Below are 21,170 nucleotides of genomic sequence, written 5' to 3'. Positions count from 1 at the left end.
CATGGACTGGTTGCCAATGCGCACCTTTTTACAATTTCAAAAAACTTGAACCCTCAAAATTACAACTAATGTTTGCAGTATATGTGTATATGAAACAGATGAAGAGATCACAGTAGTAGTATCACTTTTTTTGGAGAGGCGCAGAGTGCCTCGCCCCCCCCAGCCTCCTCAGTCCGCCCCCTCCACTCCCCCTCACCATCCGTCCCTGCCCATGAACTGGCCTAAACCATCCCCAGTATGTTCGCAGGCTCGGCTTGTGAGCGAGGAAACATGAGCAGGGTGACATATTCAGAGTCCCGGGTAGAGTGGCGCAGGTCGCCGGATAAAGCTGCAGAGGAGTCGGAGCTCCGCGAGTTTGGACACCAGATCTCTGGAGGGGAACATGCGAGTGGGGAATGGGCGAGAAGCGACGGGATTACTGTTCTCCGCCGCGGACTGATTGAGGAGGAGCCAAGGACAGGTATGCTCGCAAAATTCCAAACGCATCAGAAATGCATGCAAATTGATCATTCTTATACCTAAAAAATTAAGCATTTATAAAAAATGCCAATACTTTTATGCTGTTTTAGAAGTGTAGGTATTATTGCAAGAGGTCAATTTGACTGTGCCATAAATTGGGGGCAGGTTTATTTGGTTGGTGGGACAAGTGCAATCCTGCTAAATTACAAGTGCAAATAAATTACTGCTGTCTGCAATGCTGGAAATGATGCGCAATGCAAAAAGAGAAAATAGGAATTCCCTCAAATGACATGATTTGATTTAAAAGTGCACCACAGCACATTGATTTTATGTTAATTTACAAAACAGATTAAATCAGACTTTTAAGTGCAAAAATGTGCGCTCTAAGCTGGAATCTTGGCATGCATTTTTTCCATATAAACAGAGCTAGAATTTAAATGTTTGCCCTAAAAACAAACTTAATAAAAGTGTAAAAATAATAATAACAATAATTAAAAAAATTAAAACAGCAAAAAAAAAAAACAACTTTCTGAATCACAAGGGTCACAGAGGGTGCTGGAGGCTATCCCAGGTAACTACGGGCACCAGGCTTGGGGACACAGCAAATTATGTGCTACTGTAATGAATTTTTCCAATACCGCAAATGTGTGTTTTTATTTGTACAAGTCCACCATTGTCACCTCCGCGCATGTCCTTCACAGGAGGAACACTTGCACACAGTGACGCACCCCAAGGGATATTTTCATTTTTGGGCAAATCAAGGACTATCTGGCCAAATATGAACGCCATCGTGTTTAACAAGTTGAGTGGCCAGGTTCTCTTCGAGGATAAGGCCAACGAAGTGGAGATGAGCAGCAGAAATTACTTAGAAGTCATGGATGGACAACATCCAGATCTTCTATCCAGCAACCAGGCGCTTATGGACAACCAGGTCATCAGACACAGGCGGAATGGGTACGTAAATCATCAGGGGGGCGTTTGGGGTATTTACTCGCCTCAAGGCACTTGCACTGTGAGTTCAGCTACATTTATATTTGGCACTGGAAATGCACACAAAGTTGTGACAAGACTTGGAGATCAAGCGCAGATGAAGAAAGATGGATGCATACTCAATGACCTGATTATGTTAGAATCATTTTTCAATTCAACGCAGACTAGCGCGTGTGTTTATATGTCTGTACGCAATTAGGCGTGAACCCAGATCATCTAGTAGAGGTCATGTTGTCAAATGTTTTTTTTTTTTTTAGTCTCTGCCTAAAAATATATATTTAAAAATCATCCTTATTATATATCTATAATTTTGCATTACTGATTAAGTTGGTTGAATATTTTTCAACTTCTCTAATGATGTTCATATCAATAATTTTAGTGTAATAACCTGGTCAAACTTATTCGGTAGCAGCCTCATACATTTCTCCATCTGCTTCCAATAAATACATTTGCCCTTCAACTTTCTGTGTGGTCTAGTCCATCACACAAGGGCCATGTGTTAGTTGTCCAAGTATTTTATTTATTTTTGTGACAGGGAACAGGTGTAAGAACAGAATGTATAATGTATTGTTTTAATTGAGTAAATAATGGAAGAGAAGAGGGTAACCTTAAAAAGGAAACCTTCAGTAACTGAGGATATTATGACCTAATATGCCTGTCAAGTGTCTCTTTTTTTTAGTGTAACAAGCCCGCCAATCTACATTTGTGTGTGTGTGTGTGTGTGTGTGGTGGTTGTTTAGAACAGGGAGTAAAATGTACTTTTAGGATGTTCATTCCGATGTAGATTACAGGAAAAATATTTGTAGAACACAAACCTCGGACTGAGGTTAAATATTACATGTGCATTGCGCGAGTGTCTTTTGAGATAAAGGAAGGAGTTGAGTGCTGCACCATACTGACATCTACAGGTTTAAGAAATCTTCAAGTTTTGCATGGTGCAGGTGAAAGATGAGGAACTCTAGAGGAACTAAAGTACTATTTTAGGGGGTAGAAAATTATGAATTGAACTATTTTATAGTGTTTTATGGACATTCTGGGAGTGGAGCTATTGTTTTTAGATATAAGTGACTATTTGTATGATTAAATTGATTGGCACTTCTTATGAAACACTTGTTAATGTAAATGTTGTGAAATAGGCAAAGCAGCTGGTAATATTTTTGGGATTGCATGTGGTTCTTTATCTTTTTATAGTCTCTCAGTGAAATTGAAACGCTATTTTCAGGGTTTGCATGGGAAAATTGCCATCATATAGTATGCTTACTTTGTATGTCACTGACTGACAATGTCACGCAACTTACTGCTCCACCTGGAAGCTATGAAACATTACTTGCTTCATAAATAAACAGCCAATTTCACTTGAAGGTCTTTGGACCACTTTTGACATCAAATTGAAGTGTTAGCAGTATGACATTGGAGTTAAATGCTGCATGGAAAACTGATCTGTCTCGAAGATTTATCTCATGACCTGCAGATGATCGGTTTAGTGGAAAAACAATAGACACACAGTAACTAATGTCCTATTACTGTATATACAGACAATCTGGCCTTTAGACATGCATATGTTTCCACCAGACAGTACAATATGACAAGATCTGTTATTGTTCTAATTAGTTCTGTGCTCATTTAAAAATATGTTTATTGTTGTGGTTCTAGTCTTGTAGTGTGTGGCGTGCTGTATTATACGGAATAATGTCTGATTTGGTTAAAAAGCTCAAATATAGTAAAATAAACACTTCAGAATGATAAAGTGCAGAACGACACTACTGTAAACTACAACCGCAAAAAAATAATCCTATTTTTAACTGAATGCCTTTCTGATGGACAGTGCCAATCAAAACTGAGTAATATTTTCTTTGTAAAGGCATAATTTTAGCTTTGGTTCAATGTTTTGTAACCAGGAAGATTGTCCAGATTAAAGTGGATTTTTTAAGGATTAGAATGCATTAAAATTAATGCATAGGGTATTGGACTACAGTTTTTTTAACTACTGCTATGTCGGTCTACTTTAGGGGTCGACCGGGTGGAAGCAAAGTACGACACAAGCGTCAGGCTCTGCAAGATATGGCGCGACCGCTCAAGCAATGGCTGTACAAGCACAGAGACAATCCTTACCCCACCAAGACGGAAAAGATCCTGCTAGCTCTGGGTTCACAGATGACCCTAGTCCAGGTGAGACTGCACTCTTTCTGAAATACATCTGCAAGCTTGGGTCTGTGCATGTGTGTCTAATCATCATTAAAAATCTGGATGTGCAATGAAGTTTTGGACCTGACAGCCTCTGAGAAGAACATATTTTCACAACTTTAGCTGTTTATTTTATATTACTTGTGCACCCGTGGGTACAGTTTCCACCTTCTTCCAACTACTGCATGTTTTCTTTTTTGCACTTCCACCAATGCGTACTGTGTACTGGTAAACCAAACCCAGCAGATGGCACTACTATTTTTTTTAGGATGGATTTTATAATTAATTAAGAGCAATGATTTAATTGGTCTTGAAAATGTTGCCCTTGTAATACATTCTAAAATACATACACAGGGTATGAGATAGATGTTATACATTTGCGACCTTCTGGCAGAGTCGTTCTTGCTGTTGACACTATTTTATCTTTAAAACAACATTGATACAATTTTGCTGCACATCGGGAACAACAGGTCGTGTTGAGTAACATCATGATCACACACTTTGTGAATGGACATTGTATGCTTATTTAAAAAAAAACAGGTTTACAACAAAAAGTATAATTCCATATGCCCCCCTAAGACCTAACTTTGGTGATGGGCCGGTTTTTGGAACAGTGTATGCTCCTACTGAATAGTGAGAAGAAAATGCATATGGCTCAAGCAAAGTATACGTTCTCAGACAAGGTTGCTTATCTAGTCTAAAAGTGAAAATAAATCATTACTCACTTTTAAGGCTTAAGACGAGCCATGACGTATTGTCTGGTTGTCATGTCAAATGTAATGATTGAGTTGTTTTTGCAAGCTCCATGTAGAAAATATCATAGTCATTAACAAGAGCAAATACTGAAAATTAATTCAAAGCAGGATTCATAATTGATCGGTTACTTAATAGAAACCACATTTGCGTGGTTTATTTTTCAAATGTAAGATTCCAATATAATTTAGGATTGGGATTTAATCAAGTTTGAATAACCCAGATGACTTTGAAAAAAAAAAACCTGATTTATTATTGTATGAAGATTTACATGTGCATGTAGTTTACAGTACAAAGTTCATGATTAGAGTTAAAATGAGTTTTGTGCAAAAATGGCAGATGTATTCCTCAACAGGGAACACAATACTTATCTATATAAAACAATACTAACGTACAAGGTATGTACCCCTGCTCCTTCATAAACCAATAGTTAATTGCACATGAAGAGTATAACATATAACAGTCTTCGTTCCTTGTAAAAGAAATTGATCTAAAATATCTTAAATGTCTTTGTTTTTTTAGTTTTTTTGTGTAACTTGAGGTCAGTGTTGGAACAATGTGTTACTGAAAGGAGGCCAAGTGATTCCAGAATAAAGATAGAGGAAATCCTTCTATGTCAACATTCATCAATAATAGATGATTTAGATTTGCTGTCCAGCATGTGGAAGGTGTTAGGTACTGAAAATATGAGATGAAACCGTCTGGAATCAGTTTTAATAACTGAACTGCTTCATCTGTTGAGCCTGAATAGACATTTTCATAAAGTCTTTGTTTCGCTACTGAAGAATGAGCAAAATAAAAAAAGACAAACCATTAATTATATTTTTACGATCTCTCCTTTCCATTTGTCAGGTTTCCAATTGGTTTGCCAATGCTAGAAGGCGACTGAAGAATACGGTGAGGCAGCCTGACCTAAGCTGGGCGCTCAGAATCAAGCTTTACAACAAGTATGTTCAAGGCAACGCCGAGAGACTGAGTGTCAGCAGCGACGACAGCTGCTCAGACGGTACGACAAAATTTCACTTCACTATCTAATCTCTTTACACACCAATGTGGCACGTTCCAAAGTAGATGGCATGTATTTAAAAACACCCAAAGACCAAGACAACAGTAAACATCTCTAATGGAAAGCATCTGGAGAATTTGTGACATAGGTCCAGCTAATATTGATGTTAAAGTGGAAGGATACAAAAAGAGCCAGAATGGGAATGCATTACGTTACACAATATAGTGCAGTACCTCAACAAGCCTTAACACTAATCCTGTTGGTATTTGCTGTGCAACAACCATTGAAATATTTCTGTCTAGTATGCAGATTAGCGTGTACAAATATATCACAGAAACACCACAGTAGTCTGGTGTTTCTTTGATTAACTACTAGATAAAATAATGTTGTTTTAAGACAGTTCGATTATTTACAGTCAAGGCTTTAGCTGTCATGTGGTGGCACACATACAACACTCGTCAAATATCCAGAACTTTAATCTCACCTTGGATCATCCGATTTGAACATTATTTCGTTAATGCTCCATTTCCATCACATTCCCAAAGGTTAAACAAACCCTAAATTTCTCAAATCTGCAAATGTAAGTGGGTGTTTGGACCATATTTCCTTGAAAGTCCAAAAAAGCACTACTGATTGAGTCCCAAATGAATTTTTTGCTGTAGCTTTTGTTAGAGAAGACATGCTCTGTCTGGATAAAAAATAAATGGCTTGAGTTTTCCAGTCCCAAATTGAACTAGTATGTTTATATAAATCCAATGTTGAACCAGACATGAACTTGCTGCTTTCCTCATATCATACCATGTCTTATCCTCGAAAGTAAAATCTAACTTTTTAGAACATGCAGTACAGATTTGTTCCAAGAACAGTATATAACATAATATACAATATTACTATATGGCTAGTTGAAAGTCACTGAGGCCAGCGGACTGTTACACGCTGTTATTAAGACACCCTGCTGAGCCAACCTCTGTCGCCCAGTCTACAATTGGGAGTGACTAACTTTCTTTCAGCTATGTACTTACTGCAAACACACGCTGTTTCTCGAAGCAGCAACTGTCTCTTGCTAGCCACCGACAGGACAGAAAACATTGCGCGGGGGGATAAATACATAAACAAAAAACATGCAGAATGTACTCACACCGTGATAGATTGAACAGGGAGGAAGAGCGCTGTGGTGTGAGTAATCTTTAATTACGTCTTTTGAGAAACAGAGGTCGAGCGTGTGGCTGCAAAGGAATGCGCGTATGTTGTTTGCATTGTGTCCACCACATGCCATTGTACCACCAGTATCTCGCTATATCTCCCGGACTCTTCCCCCTGTCACATTATGGTTATGAAGTTTTCCGCAGCCTTTTCCCACATTTGACCCATACACTGAAAGACCCGACATTATTTTTAAAGTCTATGCTTTTGCTCCAGAAGCTATTTCGAATGATAAATGCGACCCCACTGACCCGTTGACCATTCTTCTTGTTGAACTCCTCCAGCTTGTTTTGTAACTACTATCGCACAGCCAAAGAAAATGTTTTAGATATTTTAGTTTATTTAAAGAGGTGCCAGACATGGATGTCAGCCATGTGATCACAATGGCAGAGCAGCATTGTTTGGACAGTTTTAGAATGGAAGTGGACTTTGAGAATCTTATACAGTGAATACTGCATGAGATCTAATTGCAATTGGGCTTGAATTTAATTCAATCTGCTCAAACCCCCACTTGATTTCCTCATTGATATCTGATTTTCCAGAACATTGTTTCTTCCTCCATGCCCCAATCTACTTCCTCTGCTTCAATCATCAGGGGTGTCATTTAATTTGATGACCTTAGCAGTGCAAAGTGCCGAGGATAGTATTGTAAGCTTTCCGCAGACGGAAATCGAGGGGCAATGTGCTTAAATGGGAAAGGAAACAATCTCTCATCCATTATGGTTTGCTCACATTTCTCAGCATTTTTTACTCTCTTGAGAGGAGTGCCAACGGAAATTAAGCATGACTTCATTTTTATTGGGCTTTTCATCATGTTTCTGCAGTGCGGACGTCTGCCTACAGACTGTCTTAAACCATTAAAAAAGGCTACTTATTAAATGTTAAAATAACCTATTGGTAACATTGAAGCCACTAGAAACTAGTATTCAAAATCATAAATAACATCCACATCATGGTGATACTGAGACTTCAAACACAAACCTATTTTTTTCCCTTTTGACATCATGGTGGCATTAATATTTGTGACTCCAATTGTCTATTTATATCATGGAACTTCTGCATTACTTCAGTTTATACTGGATTCTAAGTGTCTTTGCTTGATTATTCTATGTATCAGATGGAGACAACCCTCAGAGGACCCAGAGCGGCGCCGCAGAGTTCACCAAGCCAATGTACCAGAGTGTCATTAAGAAAGAAGGCTCTGCCATGATGGGCATGGCCATGGGGATGGGAATGGGAACTGGGCTACGCTCGGCCACCGAAGCGGCCTCGCTGGCAGACGACTACGTGTCCCCGCCGAAATACAAGAGCAGTTTGTTGCATCGCTACCTAAACGACTCACTGCGCCACGTCATGGTGGCTAACGCCGTCATGGACGCTCGTAAGAGGAACCACTCGGGCTCCTTTAGCTCCAACGAGTACGACGATGATCTGCTCTCGCCGACCTCCTCAGAGGCTGAGGCAAACTTTGTTTATCGGGCTGGTAAGTAGCCACATTTCCTGCATTCTTTCTACATCTTTCACTCTATGTCCCCTCCATCTGCACACTTTTGTTTTCCTTTTGCAGCTGTTGTGTAATTCCCAAGCCTGTTAATCATACTCACATCCCATCTCCCTTGTTTTATTTGATACGCCATTTGTGTCGAGGAATGTGATTTTCTTAATGCAGTTATGAATCCCAGTAGCACACATGTTTTCACAATGGAGCACACGCTCAGAGCAGACAAGGAATTCCCTCCAGCCAGTTCCTCTAACCAGGCTCTATAAGCCAGACACAACAAGCCTGTAAGGAACATGCTTTCCCAAAAGAGTACTTAGTGTTTGGCCTGATTTTCATCATACTGTGGAGAGTAGGCAAACATACTTCCTTAAGTCAAGTCATGTATTGTATATTTATATGGCAATTAATCACAACAATGTCTCAAACAGCATACAGTTGACAAAAATGACAACATCCCCTATTCTACAAGAGCATTGAAAAACTCGACACACTCTAGGGAAAATTGAGAAATATTGCTGAGGGCCCATAGATTAGGCATTCAACTTTAAGAATGACAAGATTACAGTCAATGACAAATGGTATAAAGGTATTAAAAATGCCATCCATCTAATGGGATTAAGTGACTGATGTGAAGACCTCCATTTTTTTCCTCTTCGGTTGGTCAATCGGTGCAATCCATCAATACAATAGCCCTAGTTATTGATCAAGTAGACATTGATCCTTGTTCAGGCTTAATCTGTGACTAACTTTCGTTTTCTCTATCCCTTAATACGATGCAATGAAGCGCCATCATTGCCTGTAAACTAATGTAAACTAAAACTTATCATTAACTAGCTAGCTACGGGAAATGGACATGTTATTTTTTTTACAAATGCATTACTCCCCTGCGTATAATTGGCAACAAATCCAATGCGTCATCTTGTCTATCATCCAAAGTCAGTTGGTCAGGTTCAATTCAACGCTTGAACAGTGCTTTAGCATTTGTTGGATGGATATAGGAGCTTTATAAAGAGCCAAAAAAATACAAGAAAACCAATGTGTTATTCTACATTAAATATGAACAGTAGAAATATTAAATCTTCCAGTAGTTTTATGAGTGCTCTATAAAATGTTTTAATATTGTCCTACAGAATCAAAAACAATCAACCTACCAAGAAAAATTTTCAAATTGCTTGGTTTGTTATTACATCGGATAGGGAAAAAAATGAATCAAAAGCGAACCAAAAGCTATAATACTTCCACTTTATAATTCTTCCACATATTGTTTAGGCCACTTGACCATCTTGAGTTTTAAAACAGGCATTTGCATTGTAATTGAGCACTATGTTGTCTATGGGCCTAAATGTAATTGTGAACTTCCTTATGCACATTAGTAACTGGAATTAATTCCATCGACTATATCAAAGCTAAAGCGGATGGGTGGATGTTTCAGTAAGAAACTACTGTAAAGCAACTGTACATTTAACAATATAAATCAACACCGTGCTCAAAAATGTAGCATTCTACATATTCAAAATGTACAAACCACATCTAAGCTGGTTGTTTTCCCAAACACTGAACCTTTTTCGGTCTGTACGATAGCATTTTTTTGTGGTTAACGAGTTTTGCTGGAGTGAGTTGATCTTTAGCAGCATGTTTTGTTCAAAGTTCCTCACAAAGACAATATGTGGTTCTTATTTTGGGAGCATTGAGTTGTCTACGTGTGTGTGAATATATTGTGAAAAATGGTCAAAATTCTTTTAGATTTACATAAAGGGAGGAAAGAAAGAATGAAAGGTCCTTTAAATAGCTTGTCTATTAATACTTTAAACTTCGGTGTTCCTTTCCACCCACCAGGTGTTATTTAACACTAATTAAATTTAATATATTTTTATATATTAATATATAAAAATGATCCAACATTGTACATCCATTGACAAATTAATGTAAAGGTTATTAATTATGGGATTTATGGGAATTGATACACAGTGTGTGAGCCAGTCACTAAAAAAATACACGTCCCAAAATACACAAAAATACAGGAAACTAAAAATACAAGTATAGGCTATGAACCAAGTTCCTAAATTGGCATAACTTTTCTCTCCAACTTATTGTTCAAATGTTTTTAACCATTTTTTAACCATCAGTTTTCTTAATCAAATCCGCAAACATACTTTTCTTGGCAATTTGTCATACATTTTTAGTCAGCAATGTACACAAAAGTACTGGCATTGTCTTTTAAAGAATTCCTGCCGATGGATTAGTTGTGACTGGTCAAGGCCGAAGTGGCACCCCTGGCAACCGACATGCCTTTGCCAAAAAAAAAAAAAAAAGAAAAAAATCCATTAATGGTGTTGTGAATCCAGAGTGTTATCTCTGACTACAGAGGGCAGTCAGACGTGGCAGAAGATGGAGGGTGTAGATTTACCCAATGGAAAACTAAACTTCTGCTGGCTTAAAATGACTCACTCACACACACCATTCACAAGCTGCACACACAACGTCCAGTACAAACACACACCTACAGTCCAAAGCCTTTGGGGAATTTCATTGAAGGCAAGGAACAGTAGAATTCCATCCCACATGCCAGGGGTTCATGCCAAATGACCCTTTAATGGGATATTAAATGGCAGGAATCTGACTGAATGTTTTTCTTCTTGCCCCGTACTAGATTTCGCCCTGTCCGGTAGATCATTATTCGCTAAACAGGTCTCAACCTTCTTGCCAGAAGAGTCTGAGTGATCTCGGTCAGACACATTAAACAAGGCTGACAGTGGCATATTGGACGAGAATTTTTACTTTCTGGACTCAGGTTGATGCATACAGTAGCCAGATGGTGAATGTAGTGTAATTGACTCCATTGATGTGGAAAAGCACTGAATGCCATGGGCAAGTTAGAGGCTGCCGGCAGGTTTCTCATTTAATTATAAAAGGGAATACTTGTTTTGTGGGGGAAATTCTGATTAAATTTGGGTCAGGATGAGTTCAGCTTAACTCAAAATGATTGAGATTGTTGTGCAATAGAATTGGTGGGATCGAGTTAAACCTCATTTGATACCGAGTTGCTCTCTTCAGCTTCTAATCAGGTTCTGAATTATTGTTTGACTTCTGACTTTTCCTTGAAAGTTGTTTCACCGAGAAACCATTTGACTTCTTCACACCACTATAATTGAAAACAATACATCTCTATCAGTGCCCTCTGACTGATTAATAATCAATCTAGGGTTCAAGAAGCTTCCAAACTCAATTGGGATAAGTGCCAGCTCATCCATAACTCTAAAGAGAATATGAAAAATCATTAGGAAAAGGGGGGAGGATACAGAATACTTCTGAAAACTGCCAAGTGTTTTTTTTTTTTTCTGGGCTGAATCTTTCCCCTCGGGATGTAAACTTGTGGTCAGTTACTGTAATTGACTTCATATTCCGTTATCAAGTGACCTCAGCATTCTTGTTGTGATGAAGTCATTATAAGACAATTGTTTATATTTTGATTTTTCGTGTTGATCATTTTTGTATAACATTTTTACTGTACGTCCGGCTACATGACAAGAACTATGATCTTCTTCATCATGGTAATGATAAGTCTAGTGTTTGTCTATGGCATCTCTGCAGCTGTCTTGATTTCCAAACACAAAGAGGACACTAGCTTTGACAATTTACTTCTCTTGTCTTTTCCTGGCTGATTTAGTGAAGCCTTGATTACACTGTTTACTAGTACAAGTAAACACAGTGACAAATTGGCAGTGTTTAAGCATTGGAAATAAGCTAGTTTTTTTCCCCATCTTTCTCTGACTAATTCCTCAGTCCGGCTTCTCAAAGCCTCCTAGATGACCGTCACTTTGAAATCTGCCAGGCACACACATCACCAAAGAAGTAAAGTGTATACAGGAGTCATTTAAATGCAGTAGCTCAGTAACTGTCATAGAGGACCTGACTATAAAGATGTCATCTCATTTGCACCATGTTTAATGTCTTTGGCTAAATGACAGTAAGTGACTGATTCACAGAGGCAACATTAGTGTATTTAACAGAAATGGCTATTACGAGAAATAATGAAGCATATTTGGCAGTATACAGGCGACAGACCGGTTTTGACATTGTTAGACATACAGATCATAAACGAATTGTGAAATTGTGTGAGCCCTACGGGATCACTGTTCCCCAGAGTTGCACCACCTAATCAAGACCATGGCTTGCGTTCAGATTCGAAACCACATACGGAGATGTCGTTACCTAGCGAAGACTAGCACCCTTCCCTTCCTCTTTAGTCTGAAGAAAGAAAAAAAACAGTGTCCAAACATTCACATCTGCACATCCAGCAATTTGAATGAGATTTCGGTAAAAGTTGCGTCATCACAATGGTGGTGAAACTGGTTAATATGTTTTCCATCCAATAGCCTATGATGACAGTAACCCCTGAGTCATATTTTGAGACATCCAAGAGACTTCATTATTACACAGCGATCTGTTCTATTCTTGACCTACAGATGCAGGTTAGTGTCGAGCTGAACGCCGGTGAGATTTTTCTGTGGAAATCTGTTCACCTCATTTCCTCCCTTTGGCTTTTGAGTTTTGAATTCTTTGCCTTTTCAAGTTCATGTCTTCCTATTTTACTTTATAATTATTGTTTGTAAACTTGTCTTTGGACTAGTTTAGATGATGAGAAAAGTTAACTGGTTAACTGACCATAGCTACCGTGAATAACCTTATTTTGGTATCCTCAATTTGATACATAAAATAAATTAAGTTTTTTTCCGGCTTTATCGGTCCTAAATTTTAATTTAATTGATATATATTGTCAAAAGGGTTGACAATTACAAAGAAGCCAACCAAATAGAGATGAGAATATGGAGATGACAGGTTATTCATGTTTGTTGACGATGTTATTTGAAGGAAAAACTGAATGAAACGATTTACTGGAAACAGAAGCAACTAAATTATTGGTCTCTTACCAAATTAAAGGACTAGTTAAAGCCATGGCATTTTGTGATTTATACTACCATGCAATGGGTCTTAATTTGTAAATGTCGTATGACGTTACCATTTACTGTGACATCTATTCAACACAGCAAATACTGTTTTTAAAACATTGCATGAGATCATTCTTTTTCTTATCTCTATACTTTCCTCAGTTTTTCTTGTGGCGATTGGAAAAGGCTTTTTGACTTTTTAGGCAGTATATATTTTTTAAGGAATTGACATTTGAGGGGGATGAGCTCACCACCTTGCCAGAGGCCTACCACAAATTGTAAACATAAATGTGTGTGTTGGTGTGTTTATTTGTACAATTTTGCCCTAACACAGCCTTGCCCAATGGTTTGTACAGCACTATCAGCCTTGTTTATTGTTGTATGTTGCTAACAACAGCATCACATGGGAATAATGATAGTGGGCTACTCATTAGAACAGGTGCAACCTCATCCTGCCTTTAATTTGCCAGACCCGGTTCATTTTCCAGGGTTTATTTGCTTTTCCTTTTTTTTTCTAACCTCTTAATGCCCTTTCACCATCACCCCGCAGGGATGATAAGTGAGCTGGTATTTTTGGACTCGTAAGGCCTATGCCAGAAACCATCAACCTTCTTAGTTTTCCCCTTCAGTCTTGCATAAAACCCCACTGTCAGTTTCCCAATGGCAACAGCATCATCTAACCTTTTTCAGTAGCAAAGTAAGGGGAAAAAGCTATGTGAAAAAGAATTGTAAAAGAAGTTGTAAAATATTCAGTGTAGGTTGGTGTATTGCTTGGCAAAGTTGTTGTTTTCAAGTGTCTTGCCTTTAGATGTTTTAGGCACATATCATTGGAAACTGAGCTTGATGGTTAAATAGTGGTATCAAATTCAATAGTTGTGGGATACCAGAAGTGAAGACAGGTGCTCCAGTACATCACAAGAATAATCAAGCCTTAGGTCACTTTTTATATTTTCATCCAAGTACAGAACTGAATACCAGTAACTGGATTACTTACTGTCACTGTATGTGATTGATTGGTTGAAAAAACTGATTTCTATGGAACCTTTTGAACAAGTGGAGAATGGTTCACAGATTAGATTAAGAGTAGATTCATATTTTGGTGGGAACCATAGTTTCTCCTTAAGATTGCAATGCTGTTGGTTACTGAAAACTAACACTTGTCAAATTAAACTCAGTCATTTCAAAGATTCACATTAATTGGGAAATAATTATTTACTCAGCCAGATCTTGTACTTATTAAGGGTTTTACAGCTCGAGATGTCTGTGGAATTACCAAACTGCCAAATCTGTTATATCACTTTATATTGTGTCTACAAGAAACTGCTTAACCACATTTAGCTATTCAGAAAAATAAAATGGTGTTGGAGAGTCATGCTGGATGTGTTGAATAGATTGTAATGATCAAGTGGTTGCGTCACATATACTGGAAACACTTTTAAAGGGGATAAGGAGACATGCACCCAGGGACCGTCTGCCCACACAAATACACTCTGGCCCCACATGTTGCGTGTCTTTTATGTCAGTGAAGTCGACCTACTTGCAACTCTTGTCGCTGCCAACAACGAGCTAAACAGTGAGCTAATACATGTTGGGGGGGAAATAAACATCATATGAACGTCGTCTCTATAATTACACGCCACTGTGATAATGGAGAATGTTGCCAATTCACAGTCAAGCAGAAAGCGGATGGAAAAGAAATGAAGACGAAACATTGTGCCTCTTCACATACTTATTGTGTACTTACTCATTGGACCTTATAATAGGAGTGGTAATATAATATTAAAGAAATACAAGTTGGAAAAGATCTTAGTACTTTAAAAGCTTTCGTAAAAATATTTTGGAATTGTGCTGATTCTCGGCAAAGCCTAAAACCAAACACCGAGAGGAAGCCTTGCATTTATTTTGGCAGGGAGCATCCTGAATGGTCCATGTCCAGTACATACATCCAGGAGTGTTACGGGGCTTCGTTGCAGAAATGAAAGAGTAGAGGGCAGAGAACTGAACATTCACAATATAAGGACAATGCCCCTTTGATCAAGCCAAATAAAGACTGAGAACTGATAGGACATCAGGGATAATCCAGGGGATTTAATCGGAATGCTTTGACAGACTTTTATGTTGTAGTTTCTACACTTGTCCAGACATTCGTGTCACTCCTGTCTGCCAAGAATCAAGAACTATAAAGTGTGAAACCCTAGTTGTCTCAGTGGACTGTACAATGGAAAGGAAATGTTAGAATCAAGTACGCGTTCATCCAAGGCCTCACAAAGTATTCACTGTGGGTCACAGAACTCACAGTACTTAGAACACTTAACAACGCAGTACTGTATCTATTAGTTATCGTACATTGTTATCTGGATTTACATAAGTAAAATCTTGTTTTCTTGTTTTAACAAGGTTGACTCAGAAAAGGGAATTGCTTTGACCTAGTAGTTACCACATCTGGCCTACAATTCAGCGGTTTCAATTTCAGATTTCAGCTTTGGCTGTCTGGTGTGGAGTTTATGTTCCCTCAGTTCGAGTTTCACAATCCAAAAACATGCAACTTGGGTCACTGAAACACTCTAAATCATCCGTAGACACACATGTGATTGTGAATAGTTGTCAGTAGAGAGTGAGTCGCAATCAATTCAGGATTTACCCTGACTCTCGCCCAAAGACTAAAGGTCTTTGCTCTAATGTTTGCACAACTGTATGTCTGTTGTTATACAATTCATGTGCATCTACATTTTTTTATGTTTTAAACAAAGGATTACAAAGTTAATACAAGTCGGAATAGGCAAGGATTTCACTGCTACAAAACTTGCTATTACTCAGTCAAAAACAAACACTGGTATACTTTGACTAAAAACAAAAGTGGCTGAATGTTTTTATGTCTGTAAACCTTATGTACCTATGCAAGACTGAACTCCCTAAAGGCTCCTTAACTGTGTGTTTTGGTAGCTTAGAGAAAGTGACTAGGGACGATATCCAGATGCTCTGCTCTCCCCTAAGTACCTCCTCAAAGCCAGTAGTGTGTCATCATACTCACAAGCAAGCAAAACACAGTTCAAGTGTATAGCTCATCACACAACATACAGTGACACAAAATTGGGCTTCTTCTCCAATTCAATAAAATATTGAAGTAAACACACCGATTGCCCCAAAGAGAAGGTTGGTTAGATTGTCTAATGATGATGTTATTGCCTGCTAATGATTTACATGTGAGATAATGATTGCTTCCATTTTGGGAGAGGAAAAAAAGAGCACTCACTGACTCATGTTGTGTTCTTTCATTTCCACTCAAGTCTTTCACGCTCAGTCGTTTTCTAAATGATTTCCTCACAATTACATTGGTGAGGGCCAAATTGTTTTTTAACTAAATATTAGCGAATGGAGTCTATGAGTCACAAATCTCTCCTATTAGCTACTTTCTTTCCTAATGTCTATATTCTCCTCTGTAAAACAACATAATAGACACAATGCTATATACTTCAAATCATGTTAAACTTAACTCATGTTATGTTTTCTTTCAGAAACCACAGAGCATGGATCAAGTAAATATGACAAGTGAGTTCATTGCCATTTGGTTTTACATACATACACACATGCTCAAACTCATTAAAAAAACTACTCTTGTGTTGGATGTTTATACATTATGCAAGTGTACTTATTGTTGTGTCAGAGAAATGTTAAATGATAAGTAGAAGAAAAAACTGTGTCATGCACATTTTCTGCTTCTTAATCTCTGCCCTTAATGTTTTTGTTTAACTTCATGGCCTACTTTTGTGTGTCATCAGTGGTGGTGTCAGAGCAGAACAGAAGGAGAAGGTGAAGGGCAAAGACGAGACGTACTGGAAGGAGATCAATGCTGCCATGGCCTTGACCAATATGGCGCAAGGCAAGGACAGTACCTCTGGGACCACCAGCTGCATTATCCAAAAGTCTTCCCATATAGCAGAGATCAAGACTGTTAAAGTGCCACTTGTGCATCATTATTAGCTCTGAGCTGAGCCTCCCTACACTATGCAAACATTCCTGTTTGGGCAAACCAATCATAAGAGGACTATTTAAAAGGACAAAGAAACATTTTAGTGGTTAAAAGTGTCTTCAAAAGGACTCAGTACATTGTGCTGACATGCAAAAGTATTGACAAGTTGTACTGCAGTATTTACTATGACACTTTTTTGTTATATTAACTTATTTTTGGAATGACTTTTCCCCCCTATTTTTGTATGCTAAATGTGTATTTTGCCAAAGTGACTTTTGCTCTTGTCAATGCAAAGTACAGATGCTAGTCGTGCCTCTCTAATATGTGTAAAGGATTGTTTGACCATGTTTAGAGTCACTGTGGTGATACAGAAAGTAGAAGTGCGTGCCTTGAAAGATTGAATGAGGTCATCAATCATTACACATGCAGACCCACACATGCACCTAACCATGGACAACTATATCAAGGGTTAACAATTTGTTACAAAACAAACTCAAGTAGTTCCTTGAAAGTCTCCTGTGTATTTTGACTAGAATCCTCCATTAGACTGTAAACTGAACCATATTTTGTCGGAGATGGCAGCCCAATAATTACAGTTAGGTACTCAAATACGTAGCTCTAACGTGACCAACTTGCCGATAAGGAACCAGAGGATGCATCTTATCCTTGGATTGTATTTCATTAGTGACGATGCTCCATCTTATCGGAACAAAACATACAGAAGCTGGACCCAAATCAAGGTACACTCCCACATGCTGTGACACAAGAATGTGCACAATATAAACTCGACCTGACCTATAAAGGGATGTTTTATTTTATACGTTATCAGTGTTTCACGTGGACGGCATTGTTTTTTAACATTTATCAATGGGTGAAAAAACAAAATAGATGAAAACTCTCCTTGCCCCACTTCATCCTCAGCTGTTTAGCATTATATTCAAATTGCTGTTTACAAGACGCTGGAGGACAAACTTAAACATTTGCCTTTTTACCCCTTGTCTTACTTTGTTTGTCTTTACATGAGTACATTGCAGTACTATCTCAGTTTAAATATTTTTGTTATTGCTGATCTGTACATATGTGGTTGTTGCAGTATGTTTTTGATCAGGCTTCTATCCTTGGTTTTGCATAAGTCTTTCACATTGAGGGCTTCGTTGACATTTGATGGAAATATGCTCTTTTATAGTATCGTATTTTCCAAAAATGGTCATAAAGTCAAGTCTGACGAACTGGAAAATGTAAAGCTGATCTTTTTTTTCATTATTTTAGGATACATTCAAGGTACTGTTTATGTGTCATTATGGAGTATTTTGGCTGCAACAAAAAAAAGCAAATATGAAAAGCAAATATTATTAACTATTAAAGCAAATAGGCCATATTTTGGGGGAAAACTAGACATGTTTTTCAATTAATTTGTATTTTCTAGAAAAAAATGAGCCCAACTGCATATTTTTCAGATCCAGAACATTCACAAATTGACATTAAAATGCTCTTACTGATGATGGTGTTCATTCCATCCATTAGTCTATTTTTTTCATTTTTCATAACTCTCGAGTCATGGTTGAGTTTACTAAACACGTGATTGGTTCCCAGTCAATGACAAGTTTTGATATCACAAAACTTAAGAAAATCCTGTGCCAACCTCACTTCAGAGTGGCCTTAATACTCCACCCCTTCATGTCAAAATGTACATTCCTTTGTAAATTGTGCAGTTTTTTGTTTTTATTTTTGAAAACCCAGACTGTGATTATGGTCAAGGATTTGGGAGAGGGAGTGAAGCTGCACAAAGTGACTTTCTCTATGTACAGATTGTGCAAGCTGTCAAAAAGTTGCACATATGGACATGCAGAATTTTGTCATTTAACCAGAGTCCTTGATTGGAAATAAGCTTTTTTTTCATGAAGTCAAAAATATTAAACCCTTATGGATGCTACAATGAACTCAATCACACTAGCTAATCCCAAGGCACTATTTAAAAATTGGGGGCTACATGTGTTTTTTTTAAACACCTGATCTAGACAGGGTAGCTGTACGATAAGTCAATGAGTTTGGGCTGCTCCTTGTGTTTCTAATCGTAACCCTCACACCTCACATGATATCTACTCTCTGGGTGGAGATTGTACAAGGGAGTGGCCTCATTTTCAGACTGTTTTTGTTTTTGTTAATTCCACCAGCAGTCCATCCTCAAAAGTGACAAAAGTGGAAGGTTTTTTTTTTTTGTACTGCCAAAATGTTGGTGCTCTAAACGCCTTTCTTAGGCCAAATCCTATGAAAAATAAAAGGCAACAAAAGTATGCAGAGCCTATAAATTATTACTGACTTTGTAAAAACTAAGTGACTTTTTTTTTTTTTTTTTTTACTGTTAAGTTATATGAATTTCTTTTTTTGTCTGTTTTATAGAGACTGGATTTTCTATCCAATGACCAAATGCATATCTTCTTGTTATATTGTTTTATTTCATGTAGAATTTCTCTCATAAATTGTTTTTATTTGGTCAAAGCATTGAATAAACCTCAGAATCGAAAATACTTTTTTTGGCCTGAATTTTTGTGAAATGGTTTACTGAACTCCCTTTAATACATGTTTTCGGTTAAGTAACTTTAAACATTGTTGGATCTGATGCCAACTGTTTTATACTGTCATATCTTTCATACATCATTGTACGCTTTACTAGCATAGTATTCAGCTCAGTGGGTACAGAATCTATATTTGCTTAGCGATCTACACCAGTGACATGAGTGATGGCCCGGAAAACTTAACATTGTTCCACTAGACGGCAAAAACTACAATTAAACTGTCTACCGGACAGAATAATATTCGGTTCGAGATCGACAAAACAAGTACAGATGTCACATGACGTAAGTTCGAGTTTTCAGGAGGTCGTTCAACTATTGCTAGCAGCTTTTGGAGTTTATAGTTCAAATAATTGTAAAACTCTGCAGTTTTATAGAAACTATGTCAATTATGTGAATACAAGTGGCCAAAAATCTTTGCCAAGAAACCATGTAGTTGCAATTTTATACTTATTTCCCCACACACAAAATATAAATCACTGCAATGAAATCTAGTCTTTTTTATGTCAGCACACTAAACTTTTGATTCTAACACTTGGCCACTACTAGAACTCATCAGAAAATCGGGTATGTTTGTTTACGACGCACAAAGCGCAGCGGTTTTTAAGAGCTAAACAAACTAATCATGACAAGCAGAGTTAAATGTATACAGTGGCAGGCTGTGTCTACCTCATACCGCACATTAGCGGTTTGAGTTGCTGCCATTACTATCTCCTGTGTATTTTTGCTACCTTCAGAGGCTTGTGTGCCCTAATTCTTTATTTGTATAACCCGGGATCGGATCAAAATCAATCTTATGTGAATTCAACCGGGCAGCAGCAACAGCAAAAAATAACGGGATAGAAAATAAAGATTTCCGAAAAACTGGGTTTTTCTATATCTGCTGTTGTAATGTGGACACCTAAGGAAGGCTTAACATATAATTTGGAATCCTGTGGTGCGAGGCATCCTATGCAATACTGTCAAATACCCTATGACTTTTGTGTACTGTCTCGGTCTCAACTTGGTTAAAGCAAACCTGAGCAAAGGCCATGAACTCTTGTGCACTAGAGAGAACACGAGAGAGAAAACAAGATTGTAAGAACAAGTTGACAGACAGATGTTGACAGGAGCCCATCCCAGACTGGTAGCAGAAAATGCCACAAACTGGACGTCGCTGCATCCTGTGGTTCTTTTGTTAGTCAGCGCCAAAGAAGACTGCCAAAAGTCCAAACAAGCAGGCCAGCTTGTTTTCCTGTATATGGGGACCTCACTATGGCCTTGTGGATGATTCCCTAAACCACACCAGTTTTCCCCTTCTTTTTCTTATCTATTCCCATTGGAATTCCCAACTATACAGCAGATAGTGAAAAAATCCAAGTGACATTTCATGCTCTTCTAGCCCAAGTAGGAATCAAAAAGCAGTCCTACATGATACAGATAGCGAGAGACCCTCTCTATGCTTTGCTTGCCATTTGACAAATTCCAGTTTTCACCTTCACAGGTTGCTTGGCCCCAAAGTGAACCTCAAATTAGGGTATCACATACAAGCATGCCTTGAAAATAATTTCTCATTTTATGAGGAAGTATGACTCGTGTGTCA

The 21,170-nt window shown here is 38.0% G+C and overlaps 1 protein-coding gene across 1 annotated transcript; it reads left to right on the top strand.

Moving 5' to 3' along the window:
* The first annotated feature begins 249 nt into the window (after positions 1-249).
* On the top strand, positions 250-19,519 carry mkxa (mohawk homeobox a). The gene is made up of 7 exons (XM_077736434.1): positions 250-460; positions 1,161-1,413; positions 3,459-3,618; positions 5,239-5,392; positions 7,713-8,078; positions 16,561-16,594; positions 16,825-19,519. Exons 1-7 carry the CDS (start codon positions 271-273, stop codon positions 17,024-17,026), a joined length of 1,359 nt encoding a protein of 452 aa, XP_077592560.1. The 5' UTR covers positions 250-270; the 3' UTR covers positions 17,027-19,519.
* The last annotated feature ends 1,651 nt before the right edge of the window (positions 19,520-21,170 follow it).

The sequence above is a fragment of the Stigmatopora nigra genome, chromosome 16 (genome assembly GCF_051989575.1).
Source record: "Stigmatopora nigra isolate UIUO_SnigA chromosome 16, RoL_Snig_1.1, whole genome shotgun sequence".
NCBI lineage: Eukaryota > Metazoa > Chordata > Actinopteri > Syngnathiformes > Syngnathidae > Stigmatopora > Stigmatopora nigra.
Note: the sequence above shows the minus strand (reverse complement) of the source record. Positions and strands in the feature narration are given on the sequence as shown.